The sequence below is a fragment of the Rutidosis leptorrhynchoides genome, chromosome 5, assembly GCF_046630445.1.
Source record: "Rutidosis leptorrhynchoides isolate AG116_Rl617_1_P2 chromosome 5, CSIRO_AGI_Rlap_v1, whole genome shotgun sequence".
NCBI classification, from domain to species: domain Eukaryota; kingdom Viridiplantae; phylum Streptophyta; class Magnoliopsida; order Asterales; family Asteraceae; genus Rutidosis; species Rutidosis leptorrhynchoides.
The window spans coordinates 147,547,722-147,567,530 of record NC_092337.1 but is presented as its reverse complement, the minus strand read 5'-3'; the positions used below and the strand labels follow the sequence as shown (position 1 = coordinate 147,567,530).

At 31.1% G+C, this 19,809-nt stretch overlaps 1 protein-coding gene across 1 annotated transcript; it reads right to left on the bottom strand.

The window, feature by feature from the left end:
• Positions 1-8,852: 8,852 nt before the first annotated feature.
• On the bottom strand, positions 8,853-9,631 carry LOC139850381 (uncharacterized protein At5g65660-like). The gene is made up of 2 exons (XM_071839961.1): positions 9,331-9,631; positions 8,853-9,151 (listed from the first exon to the last, which is right to left on the bottom strand). Exons 1-2 carry the CDS (start codon positions 9,571-9,573, stop codon positions 8,978-8,980), a joined length of 417 nt encoding a protein of 138 aa, XP_071696062.1. The 5' UTR covers positions 9,574-9,631; the 3' UTR covers positions 8,853-8,977.
• Between the last annotated feature and the right edge of the window lie 10,178 nt (positions 9,632-19,809).

Here is a 19,809-nt window from a genome sequence, read left to right as displayed (position 1 = left end):
TGTTGTATTGGTGACTCTTGTCATTGGTTTCATCCCACTTTCTCTTGACTTGTTTCATGTTAGCCTCTTCGGTCACCTGCTCATTAATCCTTCCTTCGATCTGGTTCACTAACCATTCGACTTGCCTTTTGTATGGAGGCTGGCTCGTGTGAACTCACATCTTCTTGAATTCTTTCCAGTAACCCTTTTACAAATGCGTCGATCTTCTCTTCTTCGTCTTCAAACGTTCTGGGACACAATAGGCACAATTCTGTGAATTGTCGTTCGTACATGGTGATATCGAAACCTTGCGTTCGTAATCCTCTAAGCTCTACCTTGAGCTTATTGACCTCGTTCCTGGGACGATACTGCTCGTTCATCAATTGCTTGAATGCTGACCATGGTAGTGCGTAAGCAGCATCTTGTCCTACCTGCTCGAGATAGGTATTCCACCACGTTAACGCCGTACTTGTGAAGGTATGCGTAGCATACTTAACTTTGTCCTCTTCAATACACTTACTTATGGAAAACACCGATTCGACCTTCTCGGTCCACCGTTTCAATCCAATTGGTCCTTCGGTTCCATCAAATTCCAAAGGTTTGTAGGCAGTGAATTCTTTGTAGGAGCATCCTACACGATTTCTTGTGGAATTAGTTCCACTGCTAGATCCAGAGTTATTGTTATTTTTCATTACAGCCTGTACTGCGGCTATGTTCGCAGCAAGGAAAACACGGAAGTCTTCCTCACTCATGTTCAAGTTCTGACGAGTCGCCGGTGCCATTTCCTTCAAAATAGCCAAAAGAATTGAGTTAATCATATAGAATTTAAGAGTAGTCAATAGTATTTCATAGCATAATATGAACTTATTTATAAAAGTTTTTTCTTCATATTAGCATTTTATAGTTTTAATTCGGGTAGTACCTACCTGTTAAGTTCATACTTAGCAGCTATTATACAATTCAACTACTACGATTCTATATGAAAAACTTATTACAATAATATTTCGCGTTCAAACTTTATACAATATTTTACAAACATACAATACCGCTATAATACATATAGGATGAAATATATCACATAATAACTTTGCTACTCGGCAGCTATGAAGGCAATTCTAGTTAATACGCAAGTTGTTCAGCAAAAGAAATAAAGACACGTAATTCATAAGTCCAGAAATAAGTCATGCATTCAGGTTTTACTAAGATGACTTCCCATCCTTGATCTTGTGGAAAATAACCGTTATGACCATTGGCTAGGCAGCATGTTGTAATGTCGTCAAAAGGACGAGGGTTTTGTAATGTCCAACAGCCTCGTAATAATCTAAAAACCTTGTTTCTCACCCCAACTACTGAATCCGTCACTTGTGGGAAGGTTTTATTTAAAAGCTGCAATCCAATGTTCTTTTTCTCACTTTGGTAAGAAGCGAACATCACTAACCCGTAAGCATAACATGCTTCTTTATGTTGCATGTTAGAAGCTCTTTCTAATTCACGAAATCCTATGTTGGGATATGTTGAGTCAAAATAGGTTCTTAACCTGTAGCGTAAAATTGCATTTGGGTTCCCCGCATTTAACGCTTTAAAGAAAACACGGCGTAACTTACGGTCTCCCCAATGTGATATACCCCACCTATCGAAGGAAAGCCTTTTATAAACTAAGGCATTTCTGGAAAGTCTTTCAAATATTTGACAAGTTAATTTCGCCATAACTAAATGTGCTGATGAATTCTGACTGACTCTAGACAAGATTTCCTCAATCATATCATCTGGTAAGTCTTCTAAAATATTCGGTTGTCTACCCTTAACGTCCATTTTGTTTTTATACTGTAAAATAGACAAGGATTAGATTCGTAAAAGATAATTAATAAACAATACAAGCAATTTTTACATAGAACATAAAAGTACAAGCAAACTACAATACATATAATACACAACATGATTACAACCCTCTAATCTGAATCACTGGTTTCTTCTTCTTCGGACTTGGTTTGTTTTCCTAATTTTCTAGGAATATATGGTGTTCCTCTAATATGAACTGTCGTTTTCCACAATGGTTTAGAAAAACCTGGTGGTTTAGAGGTTCCTGGGTCATTGTTACATTTTAGGAAATACGGATGTTGCCGATACATATAAAGTTCGTCGGGGTTGGAATCGGGTTTCTCTATTTTTATACCTTTTCCCTTATTATTTTCTTTTGCTTTATTAAATTAGGTCGAGGTAATTTCTATAACATCATCGGAATCCTCATCGGGGTCCGATTCATCGAAAAATTGATAATCTTCCTAATATTTTGCTTTCTCGGCAGAAACACCATTGACCATTATTAACTTTGGTCCGTTGGTTGAGGATTTTCTTTTATTTAATCGATTTACTATAGGTATCAATATTTCTTCCTCCGGAACCTCTTCTTCTTCCGGTTCCTCCTCTTCCGGTTCCTCTTCTTCCGGTTCCTCTTCGGGAATTTGTGAATCTTCCCAAAATATATTCGACTCTTCATTATTATTAGGTGAATCGATGGGATTTGTACTAGTGGTAGACATCTATCACACAATATCAAACACATTAAAAGGTTAATATATCACATAATATTTACATGTTAATAATATATAGTTTCCAACAAAAGTGTTAAGCAATCGTTTTTAAAGAAAACACGGTCGAAGTCCAGACTCACTAATGTATCCTAACAAACTCGATAAGACACACTAATGCAAATTTCTGGTTCTCTAAGACCAACGTTCTGATACCAACTGAAATGTCCCGTTCATATTGATTATAAACGTTCCATATTAATTGATTTCGTCGCGAGATTTTGACCTCTATATGAGACGCTTTTCAAAGATTGCATTTGTTTTTAAAACAACCATAACCTTTATTTTATCGATAAAGGTTTAAAAAGCATTACGTAGATTATCAAATAATGATAATCTAAAATATACCGTTTACACACGACCATTACATAATGGTTTACAATATGAATATATTGCATCAAAAATAAGTTTCTTGAATGCAGTTTTACATAATATCATACAAGCATGGACTCCAAATCTTGTCCTTATTTTAGTATGCAACAGCGGAAGCTCTTAATAATCACCTGAGAATAAACATGCTTAAAACATCAACAAAAATGTTGGTGAGTTATAGGTTTACCCTATATATTATCAAATCATAATAATAGACCACAAGATTTCATATTTCAATACATCCCATAAATAGAGATAAAAATCATTCATACGGTGAACACCTGGTAGCCGACATTAACAAGATGCATATAAGAATATCCCATCATTCCGAGACATCCATCGGACATGATATAAAAACTCAAAGTACTAAAGCATCCGCTACAACGGATGGGGTTTGTTGGGCCCAATAGATATATCTTTAGGATTCGCGTCAATAAGTAGACTGGTTTAATAATTCTTAGGTTACCAAGTAAAAGGGGCATATTCGGCTTCGATCGTTCAACCATAGAAAGTAGTTTCATGTACTTGTGTCTATTTTGTAAAACATTTATAAACCTGCATGTATTCTCATCCCAGAAATATTAGATTTTAAAAGTGGGACTATAACTCACTTTCACAGATTTTTACTTCGTCGGGAAGTAAGACTTGGCCACTGGTCGATTCACGAACCTATAACAAATATGTACATATATATCAAAGTATGTTCAAAATATATTTACAACATTTTTAATACGTTTTAATGTTTTAAGTTTATTAAGTCAGTTGTCCTCGTTAGTAACCTACAACTAGTTGTCCACAATTAGATGTACAGAAATAAATAGATATATATTATCTTGAATCAAATTACGACCCAGTGTATACACATCTCAGGCTAGATCACAATTTAAAGTATATATATTTTTGGAATCAACCTCAACCATGTATAGCTAACTCCAACATTACTGCATATAGAGTGTCTATGGTTGCTCCAAATAATATATATAGATGGGTCGATATGATATGTCAAAACATTTGCATACGTGTCTATGGTATCCCAAGATTACATAATATATTAGAATACATATATAATACAATATAAGTTAGCTAGGATATGATTAATATAGATTTGTTACCAATTTTCACGTAGCTACAACAAGAAAAATTATCTAATCTTGTTTTACCCATAACTTCTTCGTTTTAAATCCGTTTTGAGTGAATCAAATTGCTATGGTTTCATATTGAACTCTATTTTATGAATCTAAATAGAAAAAGTATAAGTTTATAGTCAGAAATATATGTTACAATTCATTTTTGTAAGAGATAGTCATTTCAGTCGAAAGAACGACCTCTTGATGACCATATTGAAAAACATACTTTCACTTTGAGTTTAACCATGATTTTTGGATATAGTTTCATGTTCATAAGGAAAATCATTTTTCCAGAATAACAACTTTTAAATCAAATTTTATCATAGTTTTTAATTATCAAACCCAAAACAGCCCGCGGTGTTACTACGACGGCGTATATCCGGTTTTACAGTGTTTTTCGTGATTCCAGGCTTTAAATCATTAAGTTAGCATATCATATAGATATAGAACATGTGTTTAGTTGATTTTAAAAGTAAAGTTAGAAGGATTAACTTTTATTTGCGAACAAGTTTAAAATTAACTAAACTATGTTCTAGTGATTTCAAGTTTAAACCTTCGAATAAGGTAGTTTTATATATATGAATCAAATGATGTTATGCACATCATTACTACCTCAGATTTTGTGGATAAACCTACTGGAAATGAGAAAAATAGATCTAGCTTCAAAGGATCCTTGGATGGCTTGAAAGTTCTTGTATTAGAAAGATATCTTACTGTAAATAAGAAAGATTTCTTGAGGTTGGATGATCACTTTACAAGATTGGAAGTAAGCTAGCAAACTTGGAAGTATTCTTGATTTTATGAAACTAGAACTTATAGAATTTATGAAGAACACTTAGAACTTGAAGATAGAACTTGAGAGAGATCAATTAGATGAAGAAAATTGAAGAATGAAAGTGTTTGTAGGTATTTTTGGTCGTTGGTATATGGATTAGATATAAAGGATGTGTAATTTTGTTTACATGTAAATAAGTCATGAATGATTACTAATATTTTTGTAATTTTATGAGATATTTCATGCTAGTTGCCAAATGATGGTTCCCACATGTGTTAGGTGACTCACATGGGCTGCTAAGAGCTGATCATTGGAGTGTATATACCAATAGTACATAAATCTAAAAGCTGTGTATTGTACGAGTACGAATACGGGTGCATACGAGTAGAATTGTTAATGAAACTGAACGAGGATGTAATTGTAAGCATTTTTGGTAAGTAGAAGTATTTTGATAAGTGTCTTGAAGTCTTTCAAAGGTGTATGAATACATAATAAAACACTACATGTATATACATTTTAACTGGGTCGTTAAGTCATCGTTAGTCGTTACATGTAAATGTTGTTTTGAAACCTTTAGGTTAACCATCTTGTTAGATGTTGTTAACTCATTGTTTATTATATCTAAAGAGATGTTAAATTATTACATTATCATGATATTATGATATATTAATATATCTTAGTATGATATATATACAGTTAAATGTTGTTACAACGATAATCGTTAAATATATGTCTCGTTTCGAAATTATTAAGTTAGTAGTCTTATTTTTACATATGTAGTTCATTGTTAATACACTTAATGACATGTTTACTTATCATTTATCATGATTAAACATAGTGTATCAATATCTTAATATGATTCATATGTATTTAGTAAGACGTTGTTATAACGATAATCGTTATATATATCGTTTCGAGTTTCTTAATTCAATAAACTCAATTTTATGTATATAACTCATTGTTAAAATACCTAATGAGATACTTACTTATCATAATATCATGTTTACTATATATATATAATCATATATATGTCATCATAAAGTTTTTACAAGTTTTAACGTTCGTGAATCACCAGTCAACTTGGGTGGTCAATTGACTATATGAAACCTATTTCAATTAATCAAGTCTTAAAAAGTTTGATTGCTTAACATGTTGGAAACACTTAATCATGTAAATAACAATTTCATTTAATATATATTAACATGGAAAAGTTCGGGTCACTACAGTCCAAACCCAAATTCACTTGGAATCACCACGTGATGGTGGTAATCTTCGCAATTCTCTCGGCATTTTTTAAGGTCGATTAAGAGTAGTCAAATTATATGCCACTAGGGGCGTCTTCATGTATGTGTGAAGTGCGGGATTGAAGAGGCTTAAATTTTTGCGAGACTTTTTCATTATATATATATATGGGCAAATGGCCCAAAAAGGTAACATAAGTTACCAAATTTGACAATCAAGGTAACCCCTAAAAAAAGATGCCCGAAAAGGATTCCAACTTAATTTTTGCGCAAAAAAAAGTTTGCGTGTTTAAAATTTTTAAAATTGAGGTAATATCCAATGAAAAAAAATCTAAAATCGCGAATTATTTCAAATTGAAAGTTGAAACAGATTCGTAGTCCTTCGATTAACATTTGTTGTGAAGCAAGTTCATCCAAAACATCACGAAATACAACGAATCGAGATGAACAAGTCGTTTGAACAAAACGGCTTTTTCATCTCGATTCGTTGTATATCGTGATGTTTTGGATGAAATTGCTTCACAAGAAATTCTAATCGAAGCACTACGAATCTGTTCCAACTTTCAATTTAAAGTAATTCGCGATTTTAGATTTTTTTTTTTCATTGGATATTACTTAAATTTTAAAATTTTTAAACACGCAATCCTTTTGTTGCGCAAAAATTAAATCGGAATCATTTTTGGGCTTACACGATTTGGAGTTACCTTGATTGTCAAATTTGGTAACTTATGTTACCTTTTTGGGCCATTTGCCTTATATATATATATATATATATATATATATATATATATATATATATATATATATATATATATATATATATATATATATATATGTTAAATCCTGAAAATTCGTTTATCAAGCAATTTAATCTAAACAATTTAATCGCACGAGATTAATTTTTGACTTTATACACAACAGGCAATGACATGGAACATGAGTGTTCAACCACCCCAACAAGAGGCTCAAATGTCATTTAGAATGCAAGGAGGATAGTTTAGTTTAAAGAATAATTTTATTATAATGAAATGATATATAACCACTTAGCATAGCTAATTGGCCATCGAGTTTTTTGTGAAGCAGGAGATCTAAGTTCGAATCTTGCTAATGTTCAAGATCGAATTAAAATCGGTTCTGGATCGGACGGGCACCAATGTTTGCAATTCACGCAGTTACGGGTCTCGTCGCTCGGAGGCTCGTCACCTAGGGTTTTTACTTGCTATTGGAAATCCAATGTGGTTGTCGCTATGGAGATTTCGTGTAAGAACCCAAAAAATTTTAATAATATACTGGATGATAAATATTTAAGAATAAAATATTTTTATATAGTTGTTTTGAGATTTTTTTTATTATTTTAGTAGTATTATATTTTTATATGTAAAGCCGAACATATTATAACAACTCATATAAATGTAAAATGAATTGAGACGACCATCTATGCCACAACGAAATGAACCCGTGAGATAGAAAAGATATGGCAGCTCACAATTTTGTAACGAAAGATATAATGCCATGTCAGCTTTGCCATGTGGGAGCACTATTAATGTTGTTAGCAAAGTCATGACTCATAAACCACAACATTTGATTATTGATAAAATACTTATGGAATTGAGACATGAATTTTCTATCATATCCATACCTAATTTTTTCATCCTTCAATGATTCCATCCAAAATGAAAACCTTGTGGCTGCGTTAACTTGTATGTCTTGATACGCAAAACAATATTCCTATTCCTTACCTAATTAATTTAAGACATGCAAATAAAAATATTCAACGTATCGTTGTCATGTTAAAATTTTTGTACGTGGTCGCTTGATTTCGTATATGTTAGCTTCTGACTTGTAATTTTTTTTTTATCAATACAATTGCTTGCCTTTAAAACTCACTAGCATGAGCACATATTAATAGTTTGAATGATAACTAGCATATACTCGTATGAAAAACCAATCCATTTCTAACAATAATAGCTGTATATTTCATTTTAAATATAAGTCAGTACCCTTCGAATATTTGAGTTGTAAAATTTAGTTTTTGTTTCCAACATTTTTTTCCTTTTTTTTTTTTTTTTTTTTGGACATTGCTATACTTATAATATGTGAAATAGGTTATAATTATAGCATGGATCATTTTCCTTAAAAGTATTTTTTATTGGATACGAATCTAAAGTGAAATCTTGGATAAGTTGCAGTTCATGACTATTGGAAGAATATTTTAATAATATATGCCGAGTTTATTAATAAACCGTTGGGAACCATACCGAATTTTAAATGTAAAAGTCTTAATAGTGCTCAAACGTATAGGTAATAACTGATCGAAATGAAATGATAAGCCTATGTGGAAAGCTAAATTCAAATTTTTAATGGTTAAAAAGTGTCCAATTTGTTAAAAATAAAGAGTAATGATATGAATGGTTGTATACTTGCATCATGGCAATTAGAGAGTCCACCCGTAGCCTTTGTTTAAGGGCAAAGTCCCCTCATGTTCTTGAATCAACAATAAGATAAGCACGACTATATATAGATAGTGGACTTATTATATACTCTAGTATTAGGTATTAGGTACTATATATACATTTGAGGGATCATTAAACTATAAAAGTAAATACCTTTTTACCTATAAGAGTCATGTATGTATGGATCCATATACAATTTGGCTATTATTGAATATAACCATTCCCATTAAAAACTTCTTAATCGTTAATTAATCTCCATCGCTTAGAAAGTAACACTAAAAATACTTATTTTGCATTAACATGCAAAAGAATGAGAACAAAATGTAAAAAGTCTTCATGGCATATTCTTAAGAATCAGTACCGTATTTGTATTTCATAACAATTGCTATATACAGAGGAAAATGGAGGCATACTAGTTTACATTATGATGTAATGTAATTAACTAATTCATGTGAACAATTATATGGGGCGATTTTTGTGGCGTTTCAAGTTCTTCTTGTAGGTTGATCTTGTGCTCTCTTGGCGGTTCGCGAGGACATGGCAATGCCATAAACTTTGCAATTCGATCTCCCGCCATTATCACTGGCAAGCTCTCTTTCTTTACTTCTTTAATTTCCTGCTAAATAATAATTATAAACATTATAAAAATGCTAGTACATAAAAATATCTCTGTAAAGATTCAAGTTCAAATCTCATAAATGTAGCTTTAGGGTCTTCCCGTAAAAAAATATGCTACTAACGATTAATACAGTATCATTTAGAATTGAAATCATTGAATCAAGTTAAATAAATTACCGCGAGTTTAACATTTGGTTTAGTAGGAGAGGACTCGTCAGCATTATGATCAACATACGAACCACGAAGATGCCGTAGCTTGTCCCAATGGTAACAACAAGAGAAAAAACCACTTAGGCTAAAAATTATGATTAGGAGTAACGCGGTGCCGAGAGGGAAGCCTAACGTCGGGCGAGATTGGGCATGGTGTTGTGGTGGTTCGTAGTAAGGAGGTGACTCGACTAACTTCATGACAACTTCCATGTTTTTTTAATGTTTTGGTTTAGGATTTGGTTTTTAGTACGAAGGAGACAAGAAAAAATTAGGTTGTACGAGTGATGTAGATAGTGGGAAGAGGGTGAAATATATAAAGGATGAGTGATAGTGGGTACATGCGTGTAAAGGGGTCCCTCATTTGTCTCTCGCGTCCATGGAACGGTACGGAGCCACGATTATGCTGGTAGTGGAGGCAGGTTTGTTTTTTAATATTCTAGCTTCAGTTTTATATGACATTTTATTTATTTTAATAATTTAGATTTTTTATTTATATATCTACAACTTATACGGAGTATAACTCTACTCCCTACAATTTTTTTGGACGGCTTTTAACTATTTTCTTGACCCACTCCCTTTGCTATAAAATAAACATAATTAGAATCCATGATAGGAGTATTACATGTAATGTTTTTTTTTTTCTAACAAAAAATTTTTTTATTGGCGCCAAATGATCAAACTAAAATTGTTTGGTTCGAGTGCATGTGAATAAAGAGGAAAATCTAACCTTCGGAAGGGGTTCCTCCGGTTAAATGAAATATGAGGGGTGTGGTGTTGTTTGTCTTTTGTCGAGCCTCCAAGGTAGAGATGAAAAGAAGATTAGAGTGTGCGGATTGATTAGCCTTCAAATGAGGGTTAAAGCCACTATTTATAGATAGAGAATTGACGGTTATGTATAATAACCGCTATAATAGTGCTCACTCTCCATAACTGTCATTAGAACCTTCTAATCATGCCTACAACTTACTCCACATCCTCCACGTTCCTGAAATGTAGAAATACAGTCCAGCTCAGCAACACCAAGTCAACCCAATGAGGACGGCATGCCACCGGTCACGTGACGTCGACTTGAATATACTGAAGCTACTTGACATGGGTTTAGTAGGCTGGACGTCATGCGTTACACGTGACGCAGCACGTGACGAAGGGTGGCGTGACGTACGTGATTAACAAACTAACGAAAAACTATTACAACAATTACAAAGCAACAATTACAAGGCAACTACAAAGCATACAAGGAAGATTGTAACCAATCGGTCCAATTAAGTCTCTTCTTACGGTATCTTGTATGTAAGGGCGAATCTAGCTTATGATTTGTGGGATCACGAGACACCACTACTTTAAAATTATTATGGAGAAAATGTCTTTTAAATTTTGTAACACTGATAAATTTGACTACATGACGCATACAAATCAACTAGACTCTATTACATTGATCAATTACAATACAAACACCAAACAACTAGTGAAACATCCGTACCCAACTCCTTAAACAATCATCAGAAAGAATCACCAACATACAATTGAATAAGTTTAGTATACTGATACGGAGTATTTATTACATGTATATATCAAATTATTAAAATTACATGTACGGGTTTAACATGATGGGATGATAGCCACCAAACATGATAAAGCGGCTATATAACAGAGTACAACACACTTATCTGAATTTGGTAAGGCGGCTAAGCTGGTTGTACGGTGGAATTGAAGGGTGTCACGATTGGCAAGTGGGAAAAAAATTAGTATAAGAGAAACAGTGGGAGAAAGCTGTTGGCATATTGGATGATATATGAAATTCCTAGCTCATTCTCCCAAGTAGAAGGAAAAAATATACTAAAAATAAATAACTTTTGCAACGATATTTTCACCTAAATTTTAATATATTCATCAATATTCTTTATTGTTTATTGTTTATTGTTTATTATTATGGAATTGAATTCTACTATATGGGGAATATATAAAAATAGGATAGAGTACTAATATCATCACATGAATATTAAAATTTCACTTTAAGCATATCACAGGTGATCAGGGAGAGGGTCAGATGCATCACTTTGTTACCCAATTAAATTGCGTGCATCTGAGTAAAAATATTTGTCCATTCCGAATAGTCCGAATATGAAAAACCTTATTCGTTTATTCGGCGATTAATCAATCAAAAATGACGGTGAATTATGATCTCTTAAGGTAAGCACAAAGGAAGGAAAAAAAAACAACGTCAGAGCAGCCAATACATACCTAACGTTTTCTCTTAATTACATCCCTATGTTTTGTTCTCGACATTCATGAAGAAAGAAAAGTAAAAGGTATGAATAGGAACTAAAGGGTTTAAAGTGTAATAGTATTCAAGAATTCTTGCAACAAAAAAGATTGGAGTTTAAGCTCCATTGTGAACATATTGGTGAATTAATACTTGTTGAATGTGTAAGTTATCGTTTTGAAGAAAAAGAATTAAGAGAAAAAAAATAAGATGCTCTATATTTGTGAAGAAAAATAGAAAGTAAAATTACATTTAATCATTTGTCCACCACATTGTTAATGTACTAAACCGGTGGGATTTTTGGTCGTTTGGTCATCCCACGGTTTTCAAACGACATCAAAACCAATTTTTCAAACATGTCATCTCATTCAGGGTCTAAATTGTAACTTTTCAGGATTATAAAACATAAAATTATTATTCTCTTAAAAAAACTTAAAAAAAAAACATCACCCAAATTTTTAACGGGCTGCATATTCCTGCTCTTCGCGAGTTAGAATTCTCCGCTATCACCGTTCAATTCGAAATAATTATACGAACACAAGGGAATTAAGTATACGCGAAACAGACGTTTTTAAAAAACCGCTAATATATATATACACATATAATAAACAAACCAAACTAACTACATCATATCGATGGTTCCGTCCCCCTTTTTACGCGATTTTCTGGTGTTAAAAATGTGACAACCCTGAAATTTCCAATCAAATTTAAACTTTATCTTTATATTATTCCGACACGATAAGCAAAGTTTGTTAAGTTAAATCTCAAGAATTTTAAATTGTGTTCATACATTCATTATAACCTCGACCAAATTCAGACGATTCACGAACCGTTATATATAAATAAATATGTATATATATGTATATATATATATGTATATATATATATATGTATATATATATATATTATAACTTGAGAATATTAATAAAGTATTAAACGTATAATACTTTACATGATCGTATTTGTTTCAATATGTTTATCGATGGAATTAGAAGATAATATCAAATTGTTGATTTATCAGATACATTATGATATGATTACGGGTCTATGTTATGAGGTCCACTGTGATTTAAGAAATCTATTCTTTTTGACAACATTCGGAAAATGGTAAAGTGATTTATAAGTAAGAACGTGAAGTGTAAATAACTTAGATGTTGGATATCGACAAGTTAAGTAACTCGATATTTTTCATTAAGATGATTTCATACGTTTATTTAACCTTTGAACTTTATCCCATGCTTCACCAACAAACTGTAATTTAAAAACTTGAAACCTATTATGAATATATATGATTCTATTTTTTTAAAACATTTTATGATATAACGATTTCCATTATTTTAACCTTTAAACAAAATGATTCTTAAAAATATATTTGGTTTTGGAAAACAAAATTATTATATTTATTTGATTTAGTTTCAAACGTACAAAAACGTTTTCAGTTTAAAAAGAACTTTATTATTAAAACGTATATAACTTTTATAAATATCTAGAACCACTTTTGACAACTCACTACTTAACCAGTATGATAAAGATAACGATATTTATATTTTATTTTATTAAATATATATAACGATTTAAATTAATATTATATATATTTATACGCGTATTATACGTACATAGTTTTATACTTTTACTATACTTAAACTTTACCTTTACTTTATTTTTACTTTACTTTAACTTTAATAATTCACTTTAATAATTCATACTTTAATAATTCACTTTAATAATTCACTTTAATAATTCATACTTTAATAATTCACTTTAATAATTCATACTTTAATAATTCACTTTAATAATTCATACTTTAATAATTCACTTTAATAATTCATACTTTAATAATTCAAAAATCTATTATAAATAGAATTCAATAGGCTTCATTATTTCATAGAAACTTGAAAATATTTTTCTCTAAACTCTCTCAATCGATTTACATATATATATTTACTCCGTATTATTTCAAGATATTATTAGTATACATAAAATATTACGTCAGAGTGCTGTCCGAGTGATTTCGAAATTGTTTTTCGAGTGGGATTGGATTAAGGAAATTATGGGTTATAGCTATGGAGGTGATTGGTATGGTTCATGGGTATGCTCGTGAGGTCAATATAGTGTTTATCATCTCCGTTGCGTCTACGTACCTTTCCTGCAATATTGAATCTCAATATTGATACGTGAGTACTCATAATTTAACTTTTACATACTAATAGTGTATCCCTGACTAGTGCTCGAGTATATAGGATTATGCATGTTTGTACTTTTGATATTGCCTTTAGTTAGATTATGTTGAATCCTGAATTAGTTATATATGCGACTGAGATAAGGTATAAGATATGCATGTCGTTGGAAAGCTAGCGAAAAATTAAGAACTTTTCATTTAGATATCGAATGATTTCGATGAACGGATTTGAAGTTATAGTCCATCGAATTTTTGTATTATTATTAAAAATGATTATTATTATCGTCGTTATTATCGTCGTTCTAGTTTTTTCTTATTATTATTATTATTATCTTTATTAATAAAAGGATTTATCATTAAAAATTGTTATTTTTTTTTTATTATTACTATCGTTATTATCGTTAAAGTTATAATTAGTATTATTATTATTATCCAATTATTATTATTATTATTATTATTATTATTATTATTATTATTATTATTATTATTATTATTATTATTGGTATTATTATTATTATTATCATTATTAATATATATATCATTATTTAAAAATGGTTATTGTTATTGTTATTATTATTATTACTATATTATCATTAAGATAATTATTAGTATTATCGTTAATAATGTTATAGTAACTATCATTATTAATATTAGTGTAATTAAAACAAATATTTGTAACACCTAATTATTTTGATTACTATTATTATCATTATTACGAACACGATATAAAAGACGATTAAAAGCTATTAAACGAAACGATTAGAAAATAATGGGTAAGAGTATCATGATGAAATTAAAATATTATAAGATATTGATTTAGATAAAATTATCTTTCTTATTATTTTTATCATTACTATTATTATTAAAATTATCGTTAGTATTAAAACTATCATTTTAACAAAAATTATCATTTTAATAGAAATGTCATTGTTACTATAAAATATCATTATTATTATTATTTTAAATAGAATTATTATTTTAAAGATAATATTAAAAATTATCGTAAATATTAAAGTTATCATAATTAGAATTATCGTTTTATCATAATGTCATCTTAGTAATTATAAATATTGATATTTTTATAATAATTATTATTATTACAAAATAATACAACTTTTACTTACTATCATTATAGATATTATTTTATCAAATAAATATTTGATACAAACATATTTTACTATGTGTAATAACTTACTTTAATAATACGTATCATATTATCTTTATAATATTAAATGAACCCTATAAATTTTATTACTTAATATATATAAAAGTATATTTTATTATATAAATATAATATAAAATTTTATTTATTAATAAATAAATTATATTATTTACTCTAATAAATCTTTTAAAAATATTTAAAAATATAAAACGACGATATTTAAACTATATATTAATCATGTATAAATTTTTGGAAATTATTTTGAGTCAAATTTACTTTTGTTGACTTTTGCATATTAGTCTCGAGCATTAGGATTGTGGTACACTATGACTTGACCTAATTTGTTAGACAAATATTGACCAACACATAAATATATATAATTAATTTAGGTTCGTGAATCCGAGGCCAACCTTGCACTTGTTCAATGACGTTATATGTATTTTTACTACGAAATACAGTATGGTGAGTTTCATTTGCCTTTTTACCCTTTATATTTTTGGGCTGAGAATACATGCGCAATTTTTATAAATGTTTTTCGAAATAGACACAAGTAATCGAAACTACATTATATGGTTGAATTATCGAAATCGAATATGCCCCTTTTTATTAAGTCTGGTAATCTAAGAATTAGGGAACAGACACCCTAATTGACGCAAATCCTAAAGATAGATCTATTGGGCCTAACAAACCCCATCCAAAGTACCGGATGCTTTAGTACTTCGAAATTATATCATGTCCGAAGGAGGATCCCGGAATGATAGGGGATATTCTTATATGTATCTAGTTAATGTCGGTTACCAGGTGTTCACCATATGAATGATTATTTTTTGTCTCTATGCATGGGACGTATATTTATGAGAACTGGAAATGAAATTCTTGTGGTCTATTAAAATGATGGAAATAAATGATTATGATAAACTAATGAACTCACCAACCTTTTGGTTGACACTTTAAAGCATGTTTACTCTCAGGTGTTAAAGAAATCTTCCGCTGTGCATTTGCTCATTTTAAAGATATTACTTGGAGTCTTTCATAGCATATTTCGAAGAACGTTGCATTCGAGTCATTGAGTTCATCAAAGATTATTATTAAATCAATTTATAGTTGGATAGTGGATATTATGAAATGGTATGCATGCCTGTCAATTTTTGATGCAAAGAAAGATTGTCTTTTAAAAACGAATGCAATGTTTGTAAAATATATCATATATAGGTCAAATACCTCGCAATGTAATCAACTATTGTGAATCGTTTATAATGTATATGAACGGGTCCTTTCAGTTGGTATCAGAGCGGTGGTCTTAGCGAACCAGGTCTGCATTAGTGTGTCTAACTGATAAGTCGTTAGGATGCATTAGTGAGTCTGGACTTCGACCGTGTCTGCATGTCAAAAGTTTTGCTTATCATTTCTAGTCGGAAATCATCTGCTTATCATCCATAGGAAATTACCTGCTTATCATTATTAGTCTAGACACGTCTTGCTACATTAATTGCATGAGTAGTGTATAGACAAACTTCATATCTTAGCGTATCTGCTAAATCATATCTTATCGTATCTGTTACTTTAAACTTTACCTGACATACCCCGCAAATTCCTCCGTAATCTATGAAATCTTTTGATCTCTATATATAGATATCCTATGTAAATAGAATACCACCCGATAGCCGAAAAATCATTTTTATATCGAAAATCCTTTATCCAATCGTACGAAATGGAATTTGTCATCAGTTCAAGTCACTCGGATTCCGAAATGGAATCTCACTCAAGCTCCGAAAGCAGTGTGACCGGAATGGATCAACCAATCAGTCATCACCTATTCTGGATGAATTGGGGATGGGTTCGTAGCCTCCTCAATCATTGGAAACAAGAAGAAGGCGATCCTTTCCATCCACCACATTGCCCTCTTGGCGAAGAACCTGAAGCACTTACCGGCGAACCTGTTCGAGACACCATTTTCTCTCTCATTTCCAGGGTATCTCGTCACGATTATATACTACATCAAATTCTAGATTTTATTTATCCGCTCGTTCCGACCGACAATCATTCTGGAATAATAGAAGAAGTCAACGAACTTCGCGCTCAGGTAGTGGCTTTGGAGAATATGGTGCAGAGATTACAAACACCAGCAGCAGCACCAGCAGCATAACCAGTACCACCATCATCAACGCCAACAGTACCATTACCACCTCCAACCACAACCGCGTTGTAAACCTCAACTTCACAATCTGTCCCACGAGCATCAACGTCATACGCACCATAGATACCAAGGAGTACCAACAACAATAACTGACGAAGTATTAATTCATAACTTCATTGGAGAAACATTCCGCGGCGATTATATAATCTCTAAAGTCTTAGAGATTATCTAATCTAGCCCTAACCATAAATCAGTTAAGCGAACCAAAATGATAGAAAGAAGAGTAGAAACCCTGACAAAAATGGTGTGTGATTAACAAGTTAAACTTGTTTTACCAACAGCATCAACGGTACCGTCAACGTCACCAGCATCGTCAGTACAGTCAACATCAGAATCAACAACACCTATAACATCACAAACTCCGTCAGTTCAAGAATCACTGTGGACATCATTACGAATCAATAACGTGTATATTGTATCAACAAGTTATGAAGAATTAACTCATTCCCTCTGAAGAAATTATATATATTATATATATATATATATATATATATATATTTTTTGAAATAAAAAACAAATCTTTCCGTGCTAAGCTATTGTGTGTGAATCTTAACTACTCAGTTAATTCATATTACAAATATGCAATAATGTACGTCCCTCACCCGCGACTTAACCATCGTTAACTACAATCTCTGTCTCAATTCAACAAATTCCAATTCCTAATAAATCAAGTATATATTTGATTTTACACTTCATCATTGATGTAACCGAAACTTTTCAGATAACATCATTCGTACTTTGCGAAGTTCACAAGAATTTAACGAAAACCAACATCACTTCTCAACAAATAACGAAGTATTGATTCATAATTTCAATATTATTAAAGAAATACTTATGTAACCTCTAAACCTTCAAGGAATTATTCAATTCTAGTTCCAACCGTAAATTGAATGAGTTTAATTTAGTATTAACTCATTAAAATCTATGTTACATCTGAGGAGAATATATACATATATATTTTCATAAAGACTGTAATAAAATTCTTATGTACAAAATATTAATTGTGAAAATTTTTTAACGGGTAGGTAATACCCGAGAGATATATATAAATTCACAATTAATATGTTACATTCTTCGAATCAGATTAAGCAAATTATCAATTATACTTCCTACTTTCACAATAATATACATTCTTTCATAGAAATCAAAACAACCATACTCATTCAAACCCAATTACGTATTCTGATTTTAAAATCTCAGAATTCAATTCGAGATATAACCGGTACCATTACTTTTAGATTCCTACATCTTTCAAAGCTATACTTTGACTTCAAAAGTGTGTTAGAACATCAAATGTATACAAACGATTACAATCTATGTTCAAACCCTTCGAAAATCTCTGAAGACACTTCAAATAATGAGCAATCGAGATGATGATCCAACCATATATTACCCACAGTTATGTACTTAAAAAGCTCTCGAAACCAAAGTCATAATTCAACACATATCTGTGTCAGATCTTTTGGCATTTATTAGCAAAAATAACCTTGCAATTCCTTTGCAAAGTAGCAAATTATATCACAGCTCCAGCAAGACAACTTCAATTTTTTCATTCGGAGTAGCCTTATCATAATTTTGATATATGTGATTACCCTTTTGTTACCGGAGAACCTTTCATATTCTACCACATTAGCAATAAACTTACCAACAACTTCACTGATCTTGGGCATTCCGAAGAATCTTTATATTTATCGAAACCTCATCATTTACTCATCTGCCTCTTGTAATGAGAATTGTCATACGAATCATTGGGAGTTAGCAATCAGTATTTTGAAATCTCACAGCATGTTGACACCAACAGTTATACATAACGTCTATTTCCAAGGCTTACATACTTCGAATGTGAAGTTTCTGAAAAACACTCTGAACCGCGAACTAGTTCTCGAAATGATGATGAAGCAACAAAAACTGTAAACGACCTTAGCAGTAAAAAGTTTGATGATAAAGATTAGTGTATTAACAAAGCTCAGAAATAGAGAAGTTTTGGAACTGGAAAACGGATTGAGCAAAGTATGAAGGAGGCTGTGGATAAATCACAAAGACTGAACCTGCCTTCAAAGAATCCAAATGATTCAGTGTCTGCTGAAGTCATTAACGAATACCTTGCTCCTGACACTAAACCCTTACAGACAATATTCTTCATCATCCTCTGATATTAGAAATTCTAAGATATCATCGTATCTTTCATTATAAATATCCTCCATATTTCTGAAGATATTTCCATAACTATTCTTATCTGGAATCATTTATCTCTTTGCGCTCTCTGTATTACATCAAAAAGGAAACTGTTTAGTTCCTATACTCTGTAAACCTTTGAGTTTAAAATATGAATGTTTTTTAAGTAGTGTTGGAAACTGAAGCATGAGTTAGTATAATATAATGACACTTGATCAACGTGATTATATTACAGTAATTCATGCTGAGTTTCTAAATGGAACGTGATGATTCACAGATCATAACATCATCATGTGCCATGTTATACGACTCTTGTATTCTATTTAACCTCTAAAATATCAAGAAAATATTTCTTGATGATTCGGCCTTTTCCAAGGTATTCTAGTAATTTGACAAGTCAAGATCGTGCCATCACAATTTCCTTCCTAGAACATTAACAATGTTCATTCCGAAAATCATATTTGTGAATT